The sequence below is a fragment of the Monopterus albus genome, unplaced genomic scaffold (assembly GCF_001952655.1).
Source record: "Monopterus albus unplaced genomic scaffold, M_albus_1.0 scaffold335.1, whole genome shotgun sequence".
Classification (NCBI taxonomy): domain Eukaryota; kingdom Metazoa; phylum Chordata; class Actinopteri; order Synbranchiformes; family Synbranchidae; genus Monopterus; species Monopterus albus.
Window position 1 is genome coordinate 550,417 of NW_018128215.1, and position 18,975 is coordinate 569,391.

The 18,975-nt window shown below is 40.6% G+C and overlaps 1 protein-coding gene across 1 annotated transcript in view; it reads left to right on the top strand.

The window, feature by feature from the left end:
- atp1a2a (ATPase Na+/K+ transporting subunit alpha 2a) overlaps positions 1-18,975 on the top strand; it is a 34,310-nt gene that overhangs the window by 12,794 nt on the left and 2,541 nt on the right. Inside the window, exons 10-21 of the mRNA XM_020624693.1 lie at positions 997-1,106; positions 4,368-4,502; positions 6,498-6,577; positions 8,805-8,914; positions 9,984-10,159; positions 11,446-11,582; positions 12,359-12,509; positions 13,194-13,362; positions 14,240-14,394; positions 16,523-16,646; positions 18,459-18,604; positions 18,691-18,821. Of these exons, the coding sequence (XP_020480349.1) occupies positions 997-1,106; positions 4,368-4,502; positions 6,498-6,577; positions 8,805-8,914; positions 9,984-10,159; positions 11,446-11,582; positions 12,359-12,509; positions 13,194-13,362; positions 14,240-14,394; positions 16,523-16,646; positions 18,459-18,604; positions 18,691-18,821 (1,624 nt within the window). The remainder of the gene's footprint in view (positions 1-996; positions 1,107-4,367; positions 4,503-6,497; positions 6,578-8,804; positions 8,915-9,983; positions 10,160-11,445; positions 11,583-12,358; positions 12,510-13,193; positions 13,363-14,239; positions 14,395-16,522; positions 16,647-18,458; positions 18,605-18,690; positions 18,822-18,975) is intronic.

Consider the following 18,975-nt stretch of genomic DNA (forward strand, 5'->3'; position numbering starts at 1 on the left):
TGGGAAGAGAAAGCTTGAAGGAAAGATGGAGGGACTGAGAGATATAGAGTGTGTGGGAATGCAGACGGGGAGTGTGACTACCTGCTGAAATTCATCTGTCCAATGTTCATGCTACCAACTGACATTGCTGTTTGTGCTATGTTTGTGCTACTGCTTGGATTAATTGAGCAGCGGTATGCAGTGGGCGGCACAACCCTCAGCTACAAACATGTCTTTTCCCAGAGTTCCTCTGAAAGACTGTGGCTGCAGAACTAATCGGATTCCTGTCTCCTACCAACCAGCATCAAATCGAGCCAAATTTCAGAGAAACTTTTAGCAATAACCAAAAGGTTTGGAAGGGAAAAAAAAGATGTTCTGTGCATACCAATGAGTGTTGACTCAGATGATTGTGCAATCATGCAATGAATTGTAAGCAGTGCTGACAATGGCTGTGCAGCTGAAACAGTGCAAATGCTGAAGAAACACAGTATGCTCAGTGTTCAGATGTTCATGCTACTGTACTTCTGCAGCCTTTGCAAGTTTTGTACCTTTTGCTCCTCTCTTTGTCAAGTTCAGCTACTCCAGTTGTTGTTTGCCACTGTGTGCTGCATGTTGCATGATGCTATCATATCCTGTTTTCACAACAACCGCGACACCCGTGTGACCATTATAGAGAGTCTAGGCTAAAATGAAAAATGAATGCAGGTCCTGGCGGCAGAGTGAAGGTCATTGCAATTCTATTGGGATGAAATTTTGATACGAGAAACTTGCAAAAAGCTTTTATTTTTGAGACACTCTAGTTAAAAATGAATGCCATTTTCCAGACCGGGGAATTGAATAACCACTTTTGTCAACAACAACAAAAAAGTGATTCCTCAACTTAAGTGACCCCGATTCTGTTATTTAGCTACAATAGCCACTGCTACTCTGTGAACCGAGAGTTAAGTCAGTAGCATAAATACTGCATGAGCTCTATTAAAAAAAAGCCCACCACAGCTCCCTCTGCTATTCTCTCAGGTTCGACTTTTGACAGAAGCTCTGCTACTTGGGTTGCTCTGTCTCGTGTGGCTGCCCTGTGCAACAGAGCTGAATTCAAAGGCGAACAGGAGCACCTTCCCATCCAGATGGTATAACCCTCCACCACACAGCAACACTACATCAGCAGCTTAACAAATCACTGCACTGATGCTTCAGTCTCATGAATTATCTCCAAAGCAGAGGGTATAACAGGTTTAATTTAACCCAAGGTCATTATGAACAGCCCCTTTTAGACCTGGATCAAATAATGCATGCACATTATTCATAAGACATGTTTTTACCTACATGGTTTCCCAATAAGGTGAAGTTAACAACAATAGGACAATGCCAGGTGAGCTGCCACTGAAAAATAAGCAGTGATAGAATTATTCAGATAGTTAAGTAAAGGTAGCAAGATGGTTCTGTATCAAAGTTTCATTACAAGTATAATTAATAACTTGTACTTAAACTTAAACCAGCATCAGTTTATACTTAAAAACTGTTGTTGTTTTCACAGCCTTTTATAGCTAATTCCTCTGTGGCACAGAACTCCACTATTGTCCAAAGCTAATTAAAGCCATAAAAAGAGCTGTACCTTTATACGTGGGAAACATATTTTTCCTAGGCTTTGACTAATGCCGGAATAGCGTACCTTTCTGAAGGTGAAGCTCAAGGTTGGCTTTAGTCTCTGTAGGGATTGTTTGGTAATATTAAATGGATAAAGGAACATCAGCCTTAGCCTTTAAGCAAAATATAAAAAGCAGCATTAGCATAAAAACCTAATCATACAGTAAAACTAAAAGTAGTCATTGTACAGATTATTCCCTGTGAAAGCATTTTAATGTGACTAGTTTCAGCAACTCTGTATTCTGCTATATAATACTACTGGGCTGTGGTGGAAGTTAGGTCTTCCACTTAAAGCCACAGTGTGTAACTTTTTTTCAGATATTCTTGTTGTAGAAATCTGCTCCAAAACTTGTCTTAATGTGGAGAGGTGCTGTCGAAGCCTCCTGTGGCCCAGACTCATTGACCAACACTGGCAAAGATAGGAGCTTCTAAAAGGTTTTGAGCAGGATTGACCTCTTGAACCAATCAGAGATTTTCAGTTATTTCTGCTTGATGAGTAACTTTTGTTGCATTCTTGTTTATTGTAATTTCATAATGAGAAATATCTGAAGAGCTGGGCAGAGCATGGCAGAGTGTAGTAGAGGTTTGGAGTTTCCTGCTAGTGCTGCCTTAAGTTACATACTGTAGCTTTAGTTAAAAGTGGAAATACCACAGTGTAAAAGTATTTATAAAATTAATAATAATGTAATATGATAATACTTTTAACTACTTGCATACATTCAGTCGAGTAGCGTGTGGTATATTTTCTTTGTAAAATGTGAAAGACAACTAGTGGTTGTAAATGTAATGAAGTTAAAAGTACAATATTTCCCTCTGAAATGCAGTGGAGTGCAGGTATAAAGTAGCCAAAATGGCAATACTGTGCAATACTCACTACTGATTATATACTGTAACAACTAGTATTATAATAATAACAATAATAATGATAATACATCCACATACCTATGTTCAGTGGAAGTGCTTCATAATTGTACATCAGTGGAGTCCTTGAGTAAATGTGCTTTGTATTATCTCATGTGGCCCACTGATCCTCTCCTGTGTGGCACCCACAGGGGGAAAAACCAACCCATGAAAACAATTTGTCTACACTTGATGCAAGGTGCACACCCGCTCACACAAACACACACACGCACGCACACACACAGAGGATAATCCAGTGCACCCCTGGCAACAACTCCCCCACACTCCCACACATAAACGCACACTGCTGGGCAGGTAGGTCAATGATATCCCAGTGTTCTACCCGCCGCTATCCTCCGACCCGTGCTACACTGACCTGAAGGAACTCTCCATGTGGCTCTCAGCGTCAGGGATTACAGCTCATTGATTCCACTGGGAGCAGGCCCTGCCGCCACAGCCTCTCTGGTCCTGGAGGTGCTCAGGCTTCCTCCTGCATTAAGTAACATTCGTTCCTTCTGACAGCACTCAAACACAGCAGCCACAGCACAGGCTCCAGTGCCATTATGAGAACAATTCCCCATCTGCACCCAGAAAAATAGAGAAATGGAATTTCCTTGATCTATTTATTCATTCATGAAAAGGCACAAACAAGGACAAATCTTGCAGAAAGCGTGTCCTTGTTTTGCGGCTGTTCATGAATGAATAAACAGGAACAAAGAGAAATCTTTTGCATAAGTTCAGCTCCCGTTAGTATATTAGATGTCAGGTCAATCAGTTCAACATGGATTTTAATAAACTGGCTCAGAGAGACGGATAAATTGTGGTAATCATCACAGAAATTTTATGGAAGCGAATTTTACAGGCTATCAGAAAAGGACTTTCACCTAAATGATTCAAGCACCACCTAAACAACTTTGTCACACACACACACACACACAAACTGATAAACCTGCAAAAACCACTGAAACAAATATCAAGCAATTTTCATGCTTTAAATTGTAAGATTGCCTGATGTCTACATGTTGAAGTAGTGTAAACATGCTGAAGTCCACTGTCTGTTTCTAACTATTAAACTATATACACACAGAAAAAACTGTAAGAACCTGCACAACAGGTTTTCATGTGTTGTACAGATTACAGTGATAACAGAGGACAGATTTCATCGCTTCTCCTCTAACTCCAGTACAATACTTCTGTGCATCACGCTAAACAAAAATAGCTTCTCCTCTAACTCCAGTACAATACTGTGCATCACGCTAAACAAAAATGGACCACACAGAATAAATAGTGACATTTTAATTGATTCTAGAATTAATTTACTATTAGCTACAAGGCTTGGATCCACTTTGCTATTGATTGCCAACAGTGATTGGTATAAAACATTCTTCCCTCAATATTTATGTCCAGTATGACCTGACTTTTTCATCTGTGTAGCTTTTTATATCCATATCCTTAAAAATGCCCTTAAGAAACCCTGCAAACAACCCAACATGCAGCTATTTTTTCCCCAGAATTGGAGCTGTTTCAGTGAAATGATTCTTCATCCCCTGAACTGAAAATAAAAACTAGATTTTGCATTTTCATTACTTTTACATTTAATTGTTACATAACTTTAAAAACAAAGTTGTGGCCAGAGTGCAAGCATGCAGATGATACTCAGCTAATGAGAACCATAGCGGAAGGAAGGAAAGTCTTCTCAGGTGCTGCTTTAATAAATTAAAAAACACACAAGCCAGAAGTGTCCTTCCACCGCAGTGAGATAAACAATGAGACAGGCAATGCTTACTTCTTAATATGCACATGTGAGCGTCAGCGCTAATGTGTGTCTGTGCTCGTTTCCCCAGAGAGAGACAGCGGGGGACGCATCAGAGTCAGCGCTGTTGAAATGCATGGAGGTGTGCTGTGGGAGTGTTAAAGACATGAGAGCCAGAAGCCCCAAAGTGGCAGAGATCCCCTTTAACTCCACCAACAAGTACCAGGTGGGTAATTGAAGGGGCTGATGTGATATCACACTTTAGCTGTGGAACTGCTGCTGATGCAAGTCTAAAGTGAAACTGCAACAAGTTTAGAGACAAACAGGTTTTTGCCAAATACCCCAAGGTGATTTTTTTTTTATTTCCTGTGTTGTCTACTGTCTTCATGTGAAGTCCAAAACCCAGTGATATTTAATTTACAGTGACATGAAGCCAAGTTTTTTGGTTAAATTGAGTGCTACAGTTACTACGGTTTTAAATTTACACTTGTATTTATTGATTTAAATATTCTCTACTTAATTTCCTTTTAGATCTAGTGAGACTCAGAACAAACTGACATCCTAAGCTGCTTCTAACAGCTCTTTGCCCCTCCCCTCCTCACAACTATGCAAACTACGGATGCCTGGTTGTGACAAACTGTACAAAATGCAGCATGAAGTCTGAAGCTAGCCTTAGCTGACTAATGAGTAAATGTGTCAGTCCAGTAGAACGCTCCGGTTACTGCTAATGCGAAACAAAGCACTAAGGCTGTTTTCACATTAGGCACCATGCATGTAGCTGGTCTGTAGCCAGGTGGCACAGCAGAGCAGTGGTTAGTGCTGTCACCATACAGCAAGAAGTTCTAGGTTCGAGCCTGGGCTGACTCAGGGCCTTTTGGTGCGGAGTTTGCATGTTCCCCTGTCCCTCAATGGGTTCTTTCCGGGTCCTCCAGCTTAATCCCACAATGTCAGTTGAGGAATGAGCCCTGTAAAAGACTGGTGACCTGTCCAGGTGGACCCCCGCCTCTCACCCAGTGTCAGCTGGAGATGGCTCCAGCACCCAGGGCCCCAATGTGAAACCACTCTAACATTATACAAAGCTTAAATTACTTCCAAATTAAAATCACATTAATTGTTACAAAGGTAAAAATCATGACCATGCTCGGTCACAAATGTTACAAACACATTAGCTTTAGATGCTAACACATCCATCCACATCTTTTACAGCAGCACCCTCCTTTACATTCATATGGTCCACACTCAGGCTTTGAAGTTGCCCAACACGCCCCAAACAGAGACCACACATGACACAACAAAATCAGAATTCACAGCTCCAGTCTGCTACACTTCTAATGACCTTGTGCACATGCATATTTTTGCCTGGTTGTTTCACAATGAGGACCAGGACATATGGCTAAAATATTTAGAAAAATCCTCTTGTTAATAAACAATAGAGCAGAACAGCTGCTTCTGTAGGGTGTTAGTTTAAGCGGCATGCTTTGTTACATCCTGTAGGAGTCAACAACAACACTGGCAACAAATACAGTGTTAATATCGAACAGTAAAAAAGCCATCACACTAGGCTTTAACACTTTACTCAAGGACACCACAGCAGTTAATGCAAGGTGAGTGTTTTTGCTTCAGTTTCCACACCCAGTCTTTCCCACCCCGTCTGGAGATTTGAACCAGCATATGAATAACAGAGCAGCAATTCTGAAGCAAACAAAGGACTTCCTGCACACATTTTGTGTACCTGTTCCCTGTCTTAAAATAGGAACATCTGTGCTGGGGGGGAAAGCAATTTTGCTCTGGTTTTCTGAGATTAGATATGCTCTGACTCAGACACAAATTACTCAGGAGTCTGCGTCTGTGTGTGTGTGTGTTTGTTGGGGAATGGGTAATGCCACAGGAATGCAGGTGAGAGTGTGAATGATTCGCTCCTTCGACACAGGGAATACATATGACTTACAGCATGCACCCAGTCAAGTCAGCTTCGATAAGACTTTTATTTCACAGCACTTGGAAAAATATGACAGCAGCTCGCTAACAATGATTGCTGACATAAGCGTGGAATTCACTGCTGAGTATCAGTTTAGAACATGTCTGTCTTGAGCCTTTTTCTTACTACATCATCATTTTAAACCAGCAATAAACTACATGTTTGATTTAGTTTCAAAATAGATTCTGTCATATTATGTCCTCACCAGTCTTGTTCTCCCCCCTTGCCCTCTGCCTTTCTCAGCTCTCTATCCATGAAGTGGAGGACAGCCCCCCCGGTCATATTCTGGTTATGAAGGGAGCGCCGGAAAGAATCTTGGACAGGTTGTAAATCAATAATGGATCAATTATATGTCGCACAAGTGTGCAGCTGAAAATGTTTCACTTTTTTTATTTACCTTCTTCTTTCCCTGTGATGTAGTGAAAGAAAAACCTGTTAAAGGATGGTGTTCTTCTATTTGTTCCTTATTGTCAGTTAATCCCATGAAAACAACTAATGAATTAATGCTACTAGCAGAACCATTAACACCACATTGGTGAGCCACTGCGTTTCTTCATCACCTTCATCACCACACACAATTTATTTTGAGCCAAACCCAAGGACACCGTTGTCCTGCCAGAAATATTCACTGGATCACTGCTTTATTGAGGCCATATTCTCATACCATGACACTTAATCTGACTTGTGCTCAGCCTAAATGCCCCTGGTTAGTCCAAGTGTCCCTCTAGGTTGACCTTTGGGTAAAAACAAATCCTAATTCCTACCTTGTCTTTGCACCTACGTTGTTAGACAGTCTGAGTACACCAGTGTCACAAAAAGGCTGGTATAAATACTTGATGTTGATTGTATTAAAAATGAGTCCTGTAAAAAGAACAAAGTTCTGCTTTTCTGAAAACAATTTCTGTTTCAACTGGGGTCATAGGGTTAGGGTTAGGGGTTGGATGGGATGTGCAGAGAAGCCAGTGTTTGTAGTTGTATTTGCTGAGGCAGAAAAGTTATTTCTATTTGAATAAAGTGGAAATAGGGTTAGCAATCCAGTTTTTGTATTATTATACTTCTCATTTTATGATATTTAATTGTTAATACTATATCAGCCTGACAGGAGAACACTGGTATAATCTCAAACAGGCTTTGCTGCATCTGCATCTTCTAAGTTGAAACAGTGCACAACAACTTTGTGGGAATAGCTATAAATAGTTCTGTACTTCTTCATTGTGATATCAGCAACAGTTTGACACACGGGCTGAGTGAGCAGTGAGCACAGCGTGTAGGCAAACTCACTAGTAACTACACAGTCAGAGATAACGTAGGCCGCTCTGTCAAACAAACTCCGCTCCTCATACTGCAGGTCCAACAGGAAAACAAAAGGCATTATAATACCTCAGCAAACCAATTAAGGTAAAAAGAACCAAATCAAAACAAAACAGCGGTGTAGCAATGTATTGCATTTTGCCTAATGCCTGTATTTTAATCAGGCTGTGCTCTCTCTACTGTTGTCCTCCTGTCATGTCAGCACAAGCAGCTACAACAAATACCCACCACACTCACATTTGGACACTAGCAATCTGAAATGTTCCTTTTTTAATTCCTGAAATTAAATAACTTTTTAAATATTTGTACAAAATAAATATTTGCTTTACCAAATACTATACACTGAACAGCCATAACATTATGACCACCCTCCTAAAACTGTTTTACATAGGAGTCAACGCAGTAGTTGGTCGACACTCGTGTCACACTGCAGCTCACTGTGCATCTTTTGTGAATCCGTTTGCTTCCATAGTTCTACTGTCAGGAAGGAGCATGAATGTGTCGACCATTCAATGAAGAATTTATGTAACAGGAGTGAAGATTGTGGTCCTGAAGACAAGTTAGAGAGAATTTTTTAGACTCATTCACCTGCCTCTCCTCCCTGGGTGTGATATCATCACTATAGCTACTGAATGTTTCTCTTTATAGAGACCAGTGAAAAGTATTTCTCATTTTCAACCAGTTTAACAAAGGTTCAAACTAAATGGAATCTTTTGAAAATGATGAATGAAATTTAAAAGTTTAATCTACAGTAGGTCAACCTCATCATCAGTGAGCCTTGGGCGTCCACAACCCTGTCTCCAGTTCACTGCTTGTCCTTCCTTAGTCACTGTTGGTTGCTACTAACCACTGCAGACTGGGAACACCCAACAGGACCTGCAGTCTGGGAGATGTTCCGACCCAGTCGTCACAGTTTGGCCTTTGTCAAAGTCACTCAGATCCGGATGCTTGTTTGTTTTTCCTGCTTCCAACACATCAACTTTCAGGACTGAATGTTCACTTGCTGCCTAATATTACCCCACACACTGACAGGTGCCACTATATCCAGGTGATCAGTGTTATTCACTTCACCTGTCAGTGGTCATAATGTTATGGTTGATCATTGTATTCGAATTTGGCTTCACCCTTTTTATCCACATGAAACATGATCACTGATTGATTTTATTGTGACTTTGTTGTTTTCCAGCAATCTCATAGATATTAGTAGCAGTTAAAGTATCATTAACACATGTGTTACAGGTGCAGTACCATTATGATCCATGGCCAGGAGTGTCCACTTGATGAGTACTGGAGAGAATGTTTCCAGAATGCCTACCTGGACCTGGGGGGGCTTGGAGAGAGAGTGCTCGGTATGTGTTTGGTGGCACCAGCTATTATCATCATGTCTGAGAGTAGGTAGTTGGGAGAGGTAGTTGGACACAGCACTTACCTTTTATAATCTCCTTTGGTAAACAGGGTAGTTTGGCCAAATGTTCCTATAAAAGTGCAGAATGCTTTTGTTGCAGCAGTGTAAACCAAGAAGAGGTTTTTGGTACCGCAGTCTAAACCAGAGCTGCAATCGACTGACATGGAGTCAAAAATGAAATTAGTACTGTTACAAAAATGTTCTGGTGTTGTTTGGATTATCACCTGATAATAAACTGATATTTTAATTACAGTCAAATTCTGCTTTGGACTTTATTATTTTTTGCACATGATGTAACGTTTCCCTTATGAAATGCCTTAAAATCATTACCTGTAGTTCAAATGTTCAGACGCTGTAGATGTCATCACTTTGACAACCAGGGGAAAAAGTTACATGACATCACTTTAAAAAGTGCAATGGGTGATAATTATATCCTATCAGCATTTCGTTGGTACTGTAGGTGTCACTTTGTCAAACAGTGAAATGTGGATAGTGCCAGTTTTGGAGTGAAACTCCCGACATCACAGCTCAACATTTAGGTTGAGCCTTGTTTTCCATCAGAAGCATTTTATTTTGGTTTGCTCAGTTCAGAAGATACATATTTCAAAGCCTGCTGATCATGAATTAATAAAAGCAGATGATTCAATTTGTATTTCTGACCTACAACTTCCAAGTCTGCACGTAAAATTAAAAATGATTTGTATGCACATGATAAGGTAAAGGATCGTTGCAGCCAGAGGACAATGCATTTTCTTTAAGATCTCTTTCAAATTTATATTTCTTTGGAGTGTTATTCTGTAAATAGCAGAAGCAAAAGACAGTTGTGGATTTAAAACATCCTTTCGGTCATGGAAAATGAGTGTTCTTCTTAAAGCGCTAGGTAAATTGTCAGTTAATGTCAAAGAAACAAAACAACAAGGTTTTTATTTTCCATAGCTGCAGCACACAGTGCTGTGAGATGTCATTTCAGTCAGTTGTGAACAACCGCCTCACTGATCCTTCTTCTCTCACAGGCTTCTGCCACTTGAATCTGTCCTCATCTCAGTTCCCTCGAGGATTCACCTTTGACTGTGAGAACACGAACTTCCCCATCGAGCAGCTCTGCTTCCTGGGCCTCATCTCAATGATTGATCCGCCGCGTGCTGCTGTGCCTGACGCAGTGGGTAAATGCCGCTCTGCTGGCATCAAGGTAATTGGTTCCACAGATTCAACTATCACTGTAGTTCCTGAAAAGCCTTTTCCTGGGGGTTCACTTAGTGGATGTCTTAGGGAATGATTTTGCATGTCAGATGCCTTTTCAAATCACAGAATGGAGTCCAAATGAGTAGCGATCACTCCAAGGGGTCCTGATAGATTATCAATGGATAAATCAAGTTCTATTGCTAAGACGAAGCCATTGATAACACATTCAGTGAAAAAACTCTGGACACTCATAGTAGCAGTAGCATCGTGAACAGTTTTGAGGCTGTATGCTCATTTCTCCCAGGTATGACTGTTTTGTTGTAGAAATGAGCAACACAGTAGGAATAAATAAACAGATTTATGACCAGGAATTGAATTTCTGAGGTGAAATAAAAAGCAACGACAGGCGAAAACATTCATCTTATGAAAGATTTCATTTAGTAAAATGTGGATTTATTGCAAGTTTTCATTAAATGGTATTCAAGTGCAAATCCTCAGAGAGAAGATGTTTTGTCAGAAAAGTAATAAGCCAGGCCACAGGAAGGTTAAACAACTTCCAGCGGAGATAGAAATGGATAATGAGTAGAATGAGGCAATCCAATTTAGGGGGAACTGCTACAAATGTGGAAAAGGGATTTTGCACTTTTAATTTCAGGTGCAGTTACCGTGCTTCCTTTTTAACAGACACGCTTTAATTGGCTTAAAGAACAAGTGAAGATGTTGCTATTGCTTAAATGGAGAAAACGGCTGAGGAGTTTATACCAAAAATGCAACAAAACCAGTGACATGTCTGATAGTGTTAAAAGGCAGTTTTCTATTTGCAGTATATCAGCTGTGTTTGTATAAACTATCCTCTCTGCTTTTACCTGTCTTTTGACAAAGATCAGAAGTGATGGAAAACTTTGTTACATAGGTGATGAAATGAAAATCTACTTTTTAGTTAGGTCTCTGCCAATTCATTTTATTTGGATGATTGCAAAGCTGCTGAGATGTTGTGCTGCTGGCAAGCCTGTCCACAGTGCTCACCAAAGGCAAAGTATTTCCAGTCTTTTTCCCTTGAGCCCACGCCAAACTCTATTTTCTTTACGCTATACCTGTGCAGTTGAACTCCTAAGCCCTAATAAGACCATTCTTTTCCACTGTGACTACCCCAGACATTTGGATGACTTATAGACCCTAAAGGCCCAGACTGTACTGCAGCTCAAGCAGCTGTGACACATGACATAACGATAAGATACAACAGGCTTTAATGTCATAATGCTCTTTGATTTATGAGAACTTCTGCCTGGTCAGGTGATCATGGTCACTGGTGATCACCCTATCACAGCCAAGGCCATCGCTAGAGGCGTGGGCATCATCTCTGAGGGCACCGAGACGGTGGAAGACATCGCTGACAGACTGAACATCCCTCTGAGCCAAGTTGACCCCAGGTGTGTGTGTGTGTGTGTGTGTGTCACAGGAAGTGTGCTCAAGTGTGTAAGAGTTAATTCTGTAGTTCATAAGTAAATCAATATCCTCTTATCATTCAATTCAGCATGAAGCTGAAACCAGCAGCCAGTTAGTTTAACTTGGTATAAAGACTAAATACTGCTACTACCAGCAGCTCTAAAGAAAACCAAAGGGAGAACCCAAATGGAGGGTCCCCTCTTCAAGAATCAACAGACATGCAATATATGCTACAGTGTGTGTACAGAGTAACAGTAGATTCACAATATAGAAAACCAAACTGACTATTAATTATATAGGTTATGACAAGACTCCTGAGAGTCATAGATCTCTGCCAAGAAATAGCTCACAATCCCCTGTATATCCACAAATGATCTTTCTTTCTTTTTGTACAGATTAAACAAACAGGTGTGTAAATTATTGACACTTTGTGTGCTAGTAGTTGGAAGTGGATCACCTTTGGACAGAGCCAGGCCAGATGCCTCCCCCCCGTTCTTGTCATAACGTCAAGCCAAGCTAACCTGCTGCTGACTCCGGCTTTGTTTTAAATGGACAGGGTAACGATGGTGTCGTCCAGCTCTGCAAAAAAGCAAATATTTCCTAAATTGTTCAACTATTTCTTTAAGACACAGTGTGTGTGTGTGTGTGTGAGAGAGAGAGAAACTTAAAGTGAAAACAAGAAAATGGCACTGCTCCCCCTTTGCATCATCTCCTGTATGACCGACTCCTTATTATACATGCACTTGTGTGTGTTTCCCAGGGATGCCAAGGCTTGTGTGGTGCATGGCTCGGACCTTAAGGAAATGAGCTCTGAGTACCTGGATGACATACTGAGGAACCACACTGAGATAGTGTTTGCTCGCACCTCTCCTCAGCAGAAGCTCATCATTGTGGAGGGCTGCCAGAGACAGGTCAATGGACACGAGTGTGTGTGTGTTTGGCTCTTTTTGATAGTGTCTTGCAGAAAAGAGATGTGTGTATTTAAATGGTCAAATGTAAGCATGTGTGTGTTTGTGATAACGTTCGAATGAATGCTTGAATGTGTCTCTGTGTAAGTGTGGCAATGTGGTTGAATACAGGTGTGTGTATATGAGTGCAAGTGTGTGTCAGTGCCATTTAAGGCTGAATACAGTTTTGTGTGTGTGAGGGTATCTGAGCTAATTGTTAGCACAGGCGGTTGAATGGACTGTTGGATTGTTTATGTGTAGTTGTGCATGCTAAGGAGGCCTGTAGGTGAGTCTGTGTTGAATACAGGTGTGTTTCTGTAAAGTATGTAATCACCTACATATGAAACTCCTTTATTAAACCCTATATACACACACCTTAATGTATGTGCTCTGCTTTTATGTGTGAAATGTTGGAAACAAATCTCCACATATTGAGGTCATGCTACAATTCACTCTGATTCACTTACTCTCACTTGGTGTGAGTGAACGATTGCAACTCAGTTCCATTTTTCATTTAATCTCCCCAGAGCTGCTTTGAAAAGACATTATTAAGACCGAAGGGGAGGACGAAGGAGAGAGAAGCTTAAATCATGATACTTATTTTCTGTTCTTGACACTTTTTTTGTTCTCTGGTCCTTGTGCGTGCAGGGGGCGATCGTGGCTGTGACGGGTGATGGCGTGAACGACTCCCCAGCCCTTAAGAAAGCTGACATTGGCGTTGCCATGGGGATCGCCGGCTCGGATGTGTCCAAGCAAGCAGCTGACATGATCCTGCTGGATGACAACTTTGCCTCCATCGTCACTGGAGTTGAGGAGGGTGAGTGTGAGGGAATGACAGAGGGTGACAGAAAGGAAGAATCAACGAAGGTGGCAAAGAAAAAGGACACAAAGCAAGACAAGGCCAGAGGAGAGTTAAAAACTTAAAATTTCTTCCAGCAAGCATGTACTGTAGAATAGAGACTGGAAATTACTTTTAAATGACCATTCAATGCTCACCTAAATACCTCAAAATTGAAAAGTGATATGAGTATGCTTGTGGTTGATTTTGTAAAATGGGTAACAAAGCTCTCAAACTGATTTGGACTAGAGTCAGAATTCAGTCACAAAAGTTAGGACTTTACCAGATTAGGTCTTACTTAAGACTTGACTTTCTAAAGACCTGAGTTTTTAAAGGAAAAACACTGGAATTTTAAACTGGTAAAAACCCAGGATAATAATAATGAAATAAGAAAGCACCAGCCAGGCTTTACACATTTTATTACCTGTGTAAAGAAATTAGTTTTCAGCTGCAGTGTGTTAAGAACACTATTAACAGCTTTGAAAAGAAATTGTTCAAGTGCATTGTTACTTTTGATCAGCATTCAGAAACCTGAAAGACTTGCATTTTCATCTGCAATTTGCTTAATAACACTTTTGAGTTGACACAGCTTTGCCCTGAAGGACCTGAATTGAGAGTTGCCACAAGAGACTGGAGCTTAATCAAAAGTAGGGCTGGCTAATTCAGTCATCTTTAAAAAGTTCTTTAAATTTGAAAAATCACTTGATGAAGCTTGTAACATCAGGAAAAGGCCATTCCAAACTACACCACTGTATTATGTAACCAGTTTCTAATGACAGATCTCAGTATTATGAATGCATCGGTAACACATCTCCCAGCTCCACTTTGAACTATTCTTTCTTGTTAATCGCTGTAGGTCGTCTCATCTTTGACAACTTGAAGAAGTCTATTGCATACACACTAACCAGTAACATCCCAGAGATCTCACCCTTCCTCCTCTTCATCATCGCTAGTGTTCCTCTTCCTCTGGGAACGGTCACCATCCTCTGCATCGATCTGGGCACTGACATGGTGAGCTCCGCCTCTCACTTCACTTTGTAGCAGTTCCAGAAACAGATCTCCTTCATTATCTAAATTAGCACGTTTGTTTAAGTGCCTGGCGAGTCTGCTGCCAAGCCTTTCTAATGCACTAACTGCTTACTCACTTTCCATCCTGGACTTCTAGAAGCTGCTTTTCTGTGTTCTTAATTGAGAAATTATAGCTTTTTAGGCAACTTTCAACCTCTCTATACATGTTCCATTACAGGAATTTTACAGGGCATAAATTCAAAGCATAATGTCATAGATTTTTCTTTATTATACTGCAGAACCTTTTCGGTGTGTGGAACTAATTGTTGGCTAATATAAGTGATTTTTTTCAATGAAAGGATGTTAATTATTAGCATGTTGCACAGCTACAGGCAAGTTAAAGGTGAAATTAGAGGAAATGATGTTATTACTGGTGTCAAATATAAGTGCCTTAAGGTAAAAAGAACAAAATGCTTGGTTTAATTTGTTTTTTCTGTCAGTGGGAGAAATGTGCTTCTGGCTCACCAGTGACGTCCATTTGTTCAAGCAGAACAAAGACTGGGTGACACTCACATACAGATTTTCATTTTACTGATTTACACAGCTCTGCCATTTCCAGATGCCAGTCTCTTCATTGTATTACTAGCAGCAACAAAAAGAGTTGCTGGCATGCTGCTTGCCTGAGGGGTGTAATCCATCATTGCAAAAGAAAGGAAGCACACGATGAATATATTCAAAAGGACTTGTTCAGTTGTGTTCATTACCTTTTAATATTTCCTGCTCTTAGCCACCAGATATTAGCATGGCACCAAAACTGGTTCATATACATCACAGTGAGCCAAAAGCAAAGGTTTTACAAGTAATGAGGTTCATGTATTATAATGGTCTCTGCCAAGAAGCACTTTAAATCTCCACAGGTTAAAGATAAAAAGGAACATCTTGCTCACATTGTTAATAAAGCAGTTCCACTTTTTTTTTTTTTTTTTTTTTTACTCAGGTGACATTAAAAATGAACTTCTTTGGTTTTCTGGCAGCGGGACAGATTTGTTCATGTTGACAAATGTTTACTTACCCTGTCTGAGATCACAGTGATAGTGCACTCTTTACTGGCTGGATTTGTCTTTAAGGATGTGATGACTGAAGCTTAAAAGCACCTAATTTGTGCACCTGTTCTACATATAAAAACTCTTCCCTTCAAAGTACCATGTCTGCATGTACTTAATAACCACTGGTGAAGTGAACAGCTGGATGTCTGCTTTGAAGACCAGGACCCTAATATCAAACTATTTAAATATTGAATAAAGTACCTGAAAGTGTTTATGGTACCACAGACAAGTAAAACTACAAATTTCCCTCGTCTGTTGCCAAAGTTGTTAACAGCTTGTTAACAGCTTAGTTCAACTGAGGGCTACGGGCTTGAGGGCTCTGCTGAGATTTAGCGGTGACAAGCAGAACTTGGAGTCTGCTATGATTATTTTTAGCACGCACCGTCATGTGGAAAATGATGGCTGCAAAAGATGTTTTTCAAAACAAGATGTGGCGAGAATGCTCCTTGACTTAATTTTGCACACAATCACACACAGGAACACACATTTTCAGAGGCGTAAAAAATCAATGCCAGGCGTAATCATAGCCTTTTCCCTCTCCTTGTCTTTCTCAACTGCTGTGGGTCAGAGGAGTGTAACGCCAAAACCAACTGGATTTGTAGACCACAGAGCATGTGTTCAGTCTCTCGCAGAGCCAAGTCCCCAACTCAAATCCCATCTAAGTCACAGGGATTTTCTGCCCTAAGTCACACATATTGCTCTGTTGGTCACTCGGTAAAACCAGCCAATATAAGGTCTTTATTATAGGGACCTTTCTAGTCTTCTATTTTATGAGTGTCTGTTTCTCTCTCCTCCCGCTTCTCTCTCCATCACTGTCACTGCTTCGTTTCCCCTCTCCTTGCCTTTTCTCCCTCCACACAGTGATTGAGTGCTGAATTATATTAATAGTCATCTGTCTAGTCTACCCTGTGTCTGGCACTGTCATCATGCTTTTATACTGATGCCACAAAGACAAATTTCTACACATTTGTTGTACAGGGTGCATAAAGTGAGTGGATTCTGTTCTGTCCTCCCATTACCTCCAGGTTCCAGCTATCTCACTGGCTTATGAGACAGCGGAGAGCGACATCATGAAACGCCAACCGAGGAACCCCAAAACAGACAACCTAGTGAATGAGCGTCTCATCAGCATGGCCTATGGACAAATAGGTTTGTCTTCTTGTGTCTCATAACCTCTCTGTACCACAGCTGTTCACCCTGAGTCACAAGTGACAGGCCTCTTGTAGTGAAGTTATGGTGATAATAAACATCACAGATATAAAAACATTAAATACTGACATTTATCAGAGCCTCTGGTACATCTTACTGCTTTGTAAATGTTTTAGTACATATAGCAAAGGAAGACAGATCCAGAGGTGAGCAGACAGTCTGGAGAAGGTTTCACAGTTTTCTCCTAATTGTTGTGATATTTACAGCAAATTGAGAGCAGGAAGCACAACTACTTTCTTTCACTTAATCTTGGTCATGTTTAACTGGTTAGAGCTTCATTTGAATGCATGGCTTTTATCTCTAAGTTTATATGGTTTGGGAATAGTGAAAAATCAAAGGCTGGCCCAATTTCTTAGACTGTTAAATAGGTCGAAATATGACAGGGTTTCACTGGATCACACACAGTTTAAAGCTGAAAACAGCTTGCGGCTCACATAGGCTCCCGTAATTCTTCCAAGATGAGCACTACTGAGGGAAAACATTTGCAGGTCACATCAAATCACATTTCCAAACCACTGCTCTGACATTACAGCTTGAAATCCTGAAGCTTCCACAATGAACACCTGATGACCTGATCTAGAGTGACACACGGTGAACACACCAGCGTAGAACGAGGCGAGCAGCAGTGTCTCGAGCATCCTCCTCTGAGGAAACGTAACAGCAAGAGTGGCATAGGGATGTTAACATCTGTCAACAACAACATGGACCTGGCACGGAGTTTCACAGCATAATGAAGGAGACATTTAATAAGTGTCGTTTCAATCTTTGATCAGTCCTCGTGGAGGTTTGGTATTTGTGAGGATCTATGCTCTAAAATAAGATGGCCTTCATGTTGAAAATGTTAGCATGACAAAACAAATTTACCAACATGAAATTAAAACTCGCTATCAGCTGTTATTGCTGTCCTCAGCTGTCTGCAGCTATTGTCTTACAAAAGAGCAGGACGGTCGAGGGCAGAGAGAGGAAGCAATAACAGCCAATCACCTGTGCTCTTTCTTTTTTATATTAAGTGACAAACCTCAGGTGCAGTGAAACTGAATATCCAGACTCTAAATCTTCTAGGGATAAAAGTCAATTTAGTTGTCATAATTTGATATAACTCCTGTAAATAAGTGATACAGATATATTGGAGTACAGTATATTGTGTACTGTCAAATGACACCTATTACCTAGAAACCCTATTATTTTGCGACTTATTCTATGAAACCATTGCTCCTGTCCCAACAGAAATCCAGTGGCGCATACTATAATTTACAAAGTGGTCTTGTATCAATCCATCAGTTAGCCACACCCACTAATTGTCTTTTATCCTACAATCCCAAAATTAATTCAATAGCGGTTTTAATAGCCCTGAGATTACTATCTCACAAATAAAGTGGGGAACACTGACTCTCTATGGTGTCCTACTCAGGTCCTAATCATTTTCCAGTTTCTAGTTGTAACTCAATACTCATTACAGTGAAAATAGAGACAGGTTTGACTGGTACCCTTTGAATGAACTGATTATAGTTAATTACTTAAACCAGCAGAGACTTTTAGTCACTGCACCACAGGTCTAAGAACAAAACGAGCATACAGTCTGACATACATTAAGAATAATTTCCAATAAAAAATGAGTGATTAATGCATATTTTCTTGGATTTAAGTCAAACAGGTTTTTCAAAGAAAGTCCTTGGCTTATAAACCAAACACAACTAATTAAACTTGAACTAAAACAGCCTAAACAATAAAACATGTACATTTTTAATCCAGGTATGATCCAGGCTCTGGGGGGTTTTTTCACCTACTTTGTGATTTTGGCTGAGAATGGCTTCCTCCCAAGAACCCTGGTAGGCATCCGCCTCAGCTGGGACAGCCGTGAAGTCAACGACCTGGAGGACAGCTATGGGCAGGAGTGGGTAAGGAAAAGGCACCAAAACAAACCAGTATGCCCTCTGAATGTTTCATGCAGGAATGAATACAGTGCATGTTTCAACCCTGGCAGACCTATGAGCAGAGGAAGATCATTGAATTCACCTGCCACACCGCCTTCTTCGCCAGCATTGTTGTTGTCCAATGGGCTGATCTTATCATCTGCAAGACCAGGACGAATTCCCTCTTTCAGCAGGGAATGAAGTAAGTGAGCGAGGAAAGGAGGACCATTGGAGAAAAAGATGAACCAAAGGCTGTGAAACTGGTTACATAGTATGCATCTCTGCTCTTGTTTTCTATCTGTCTTCACTATCAACTGTCCAATAAAGGCAAAAAATGCCACAAAATAATCTCTGAG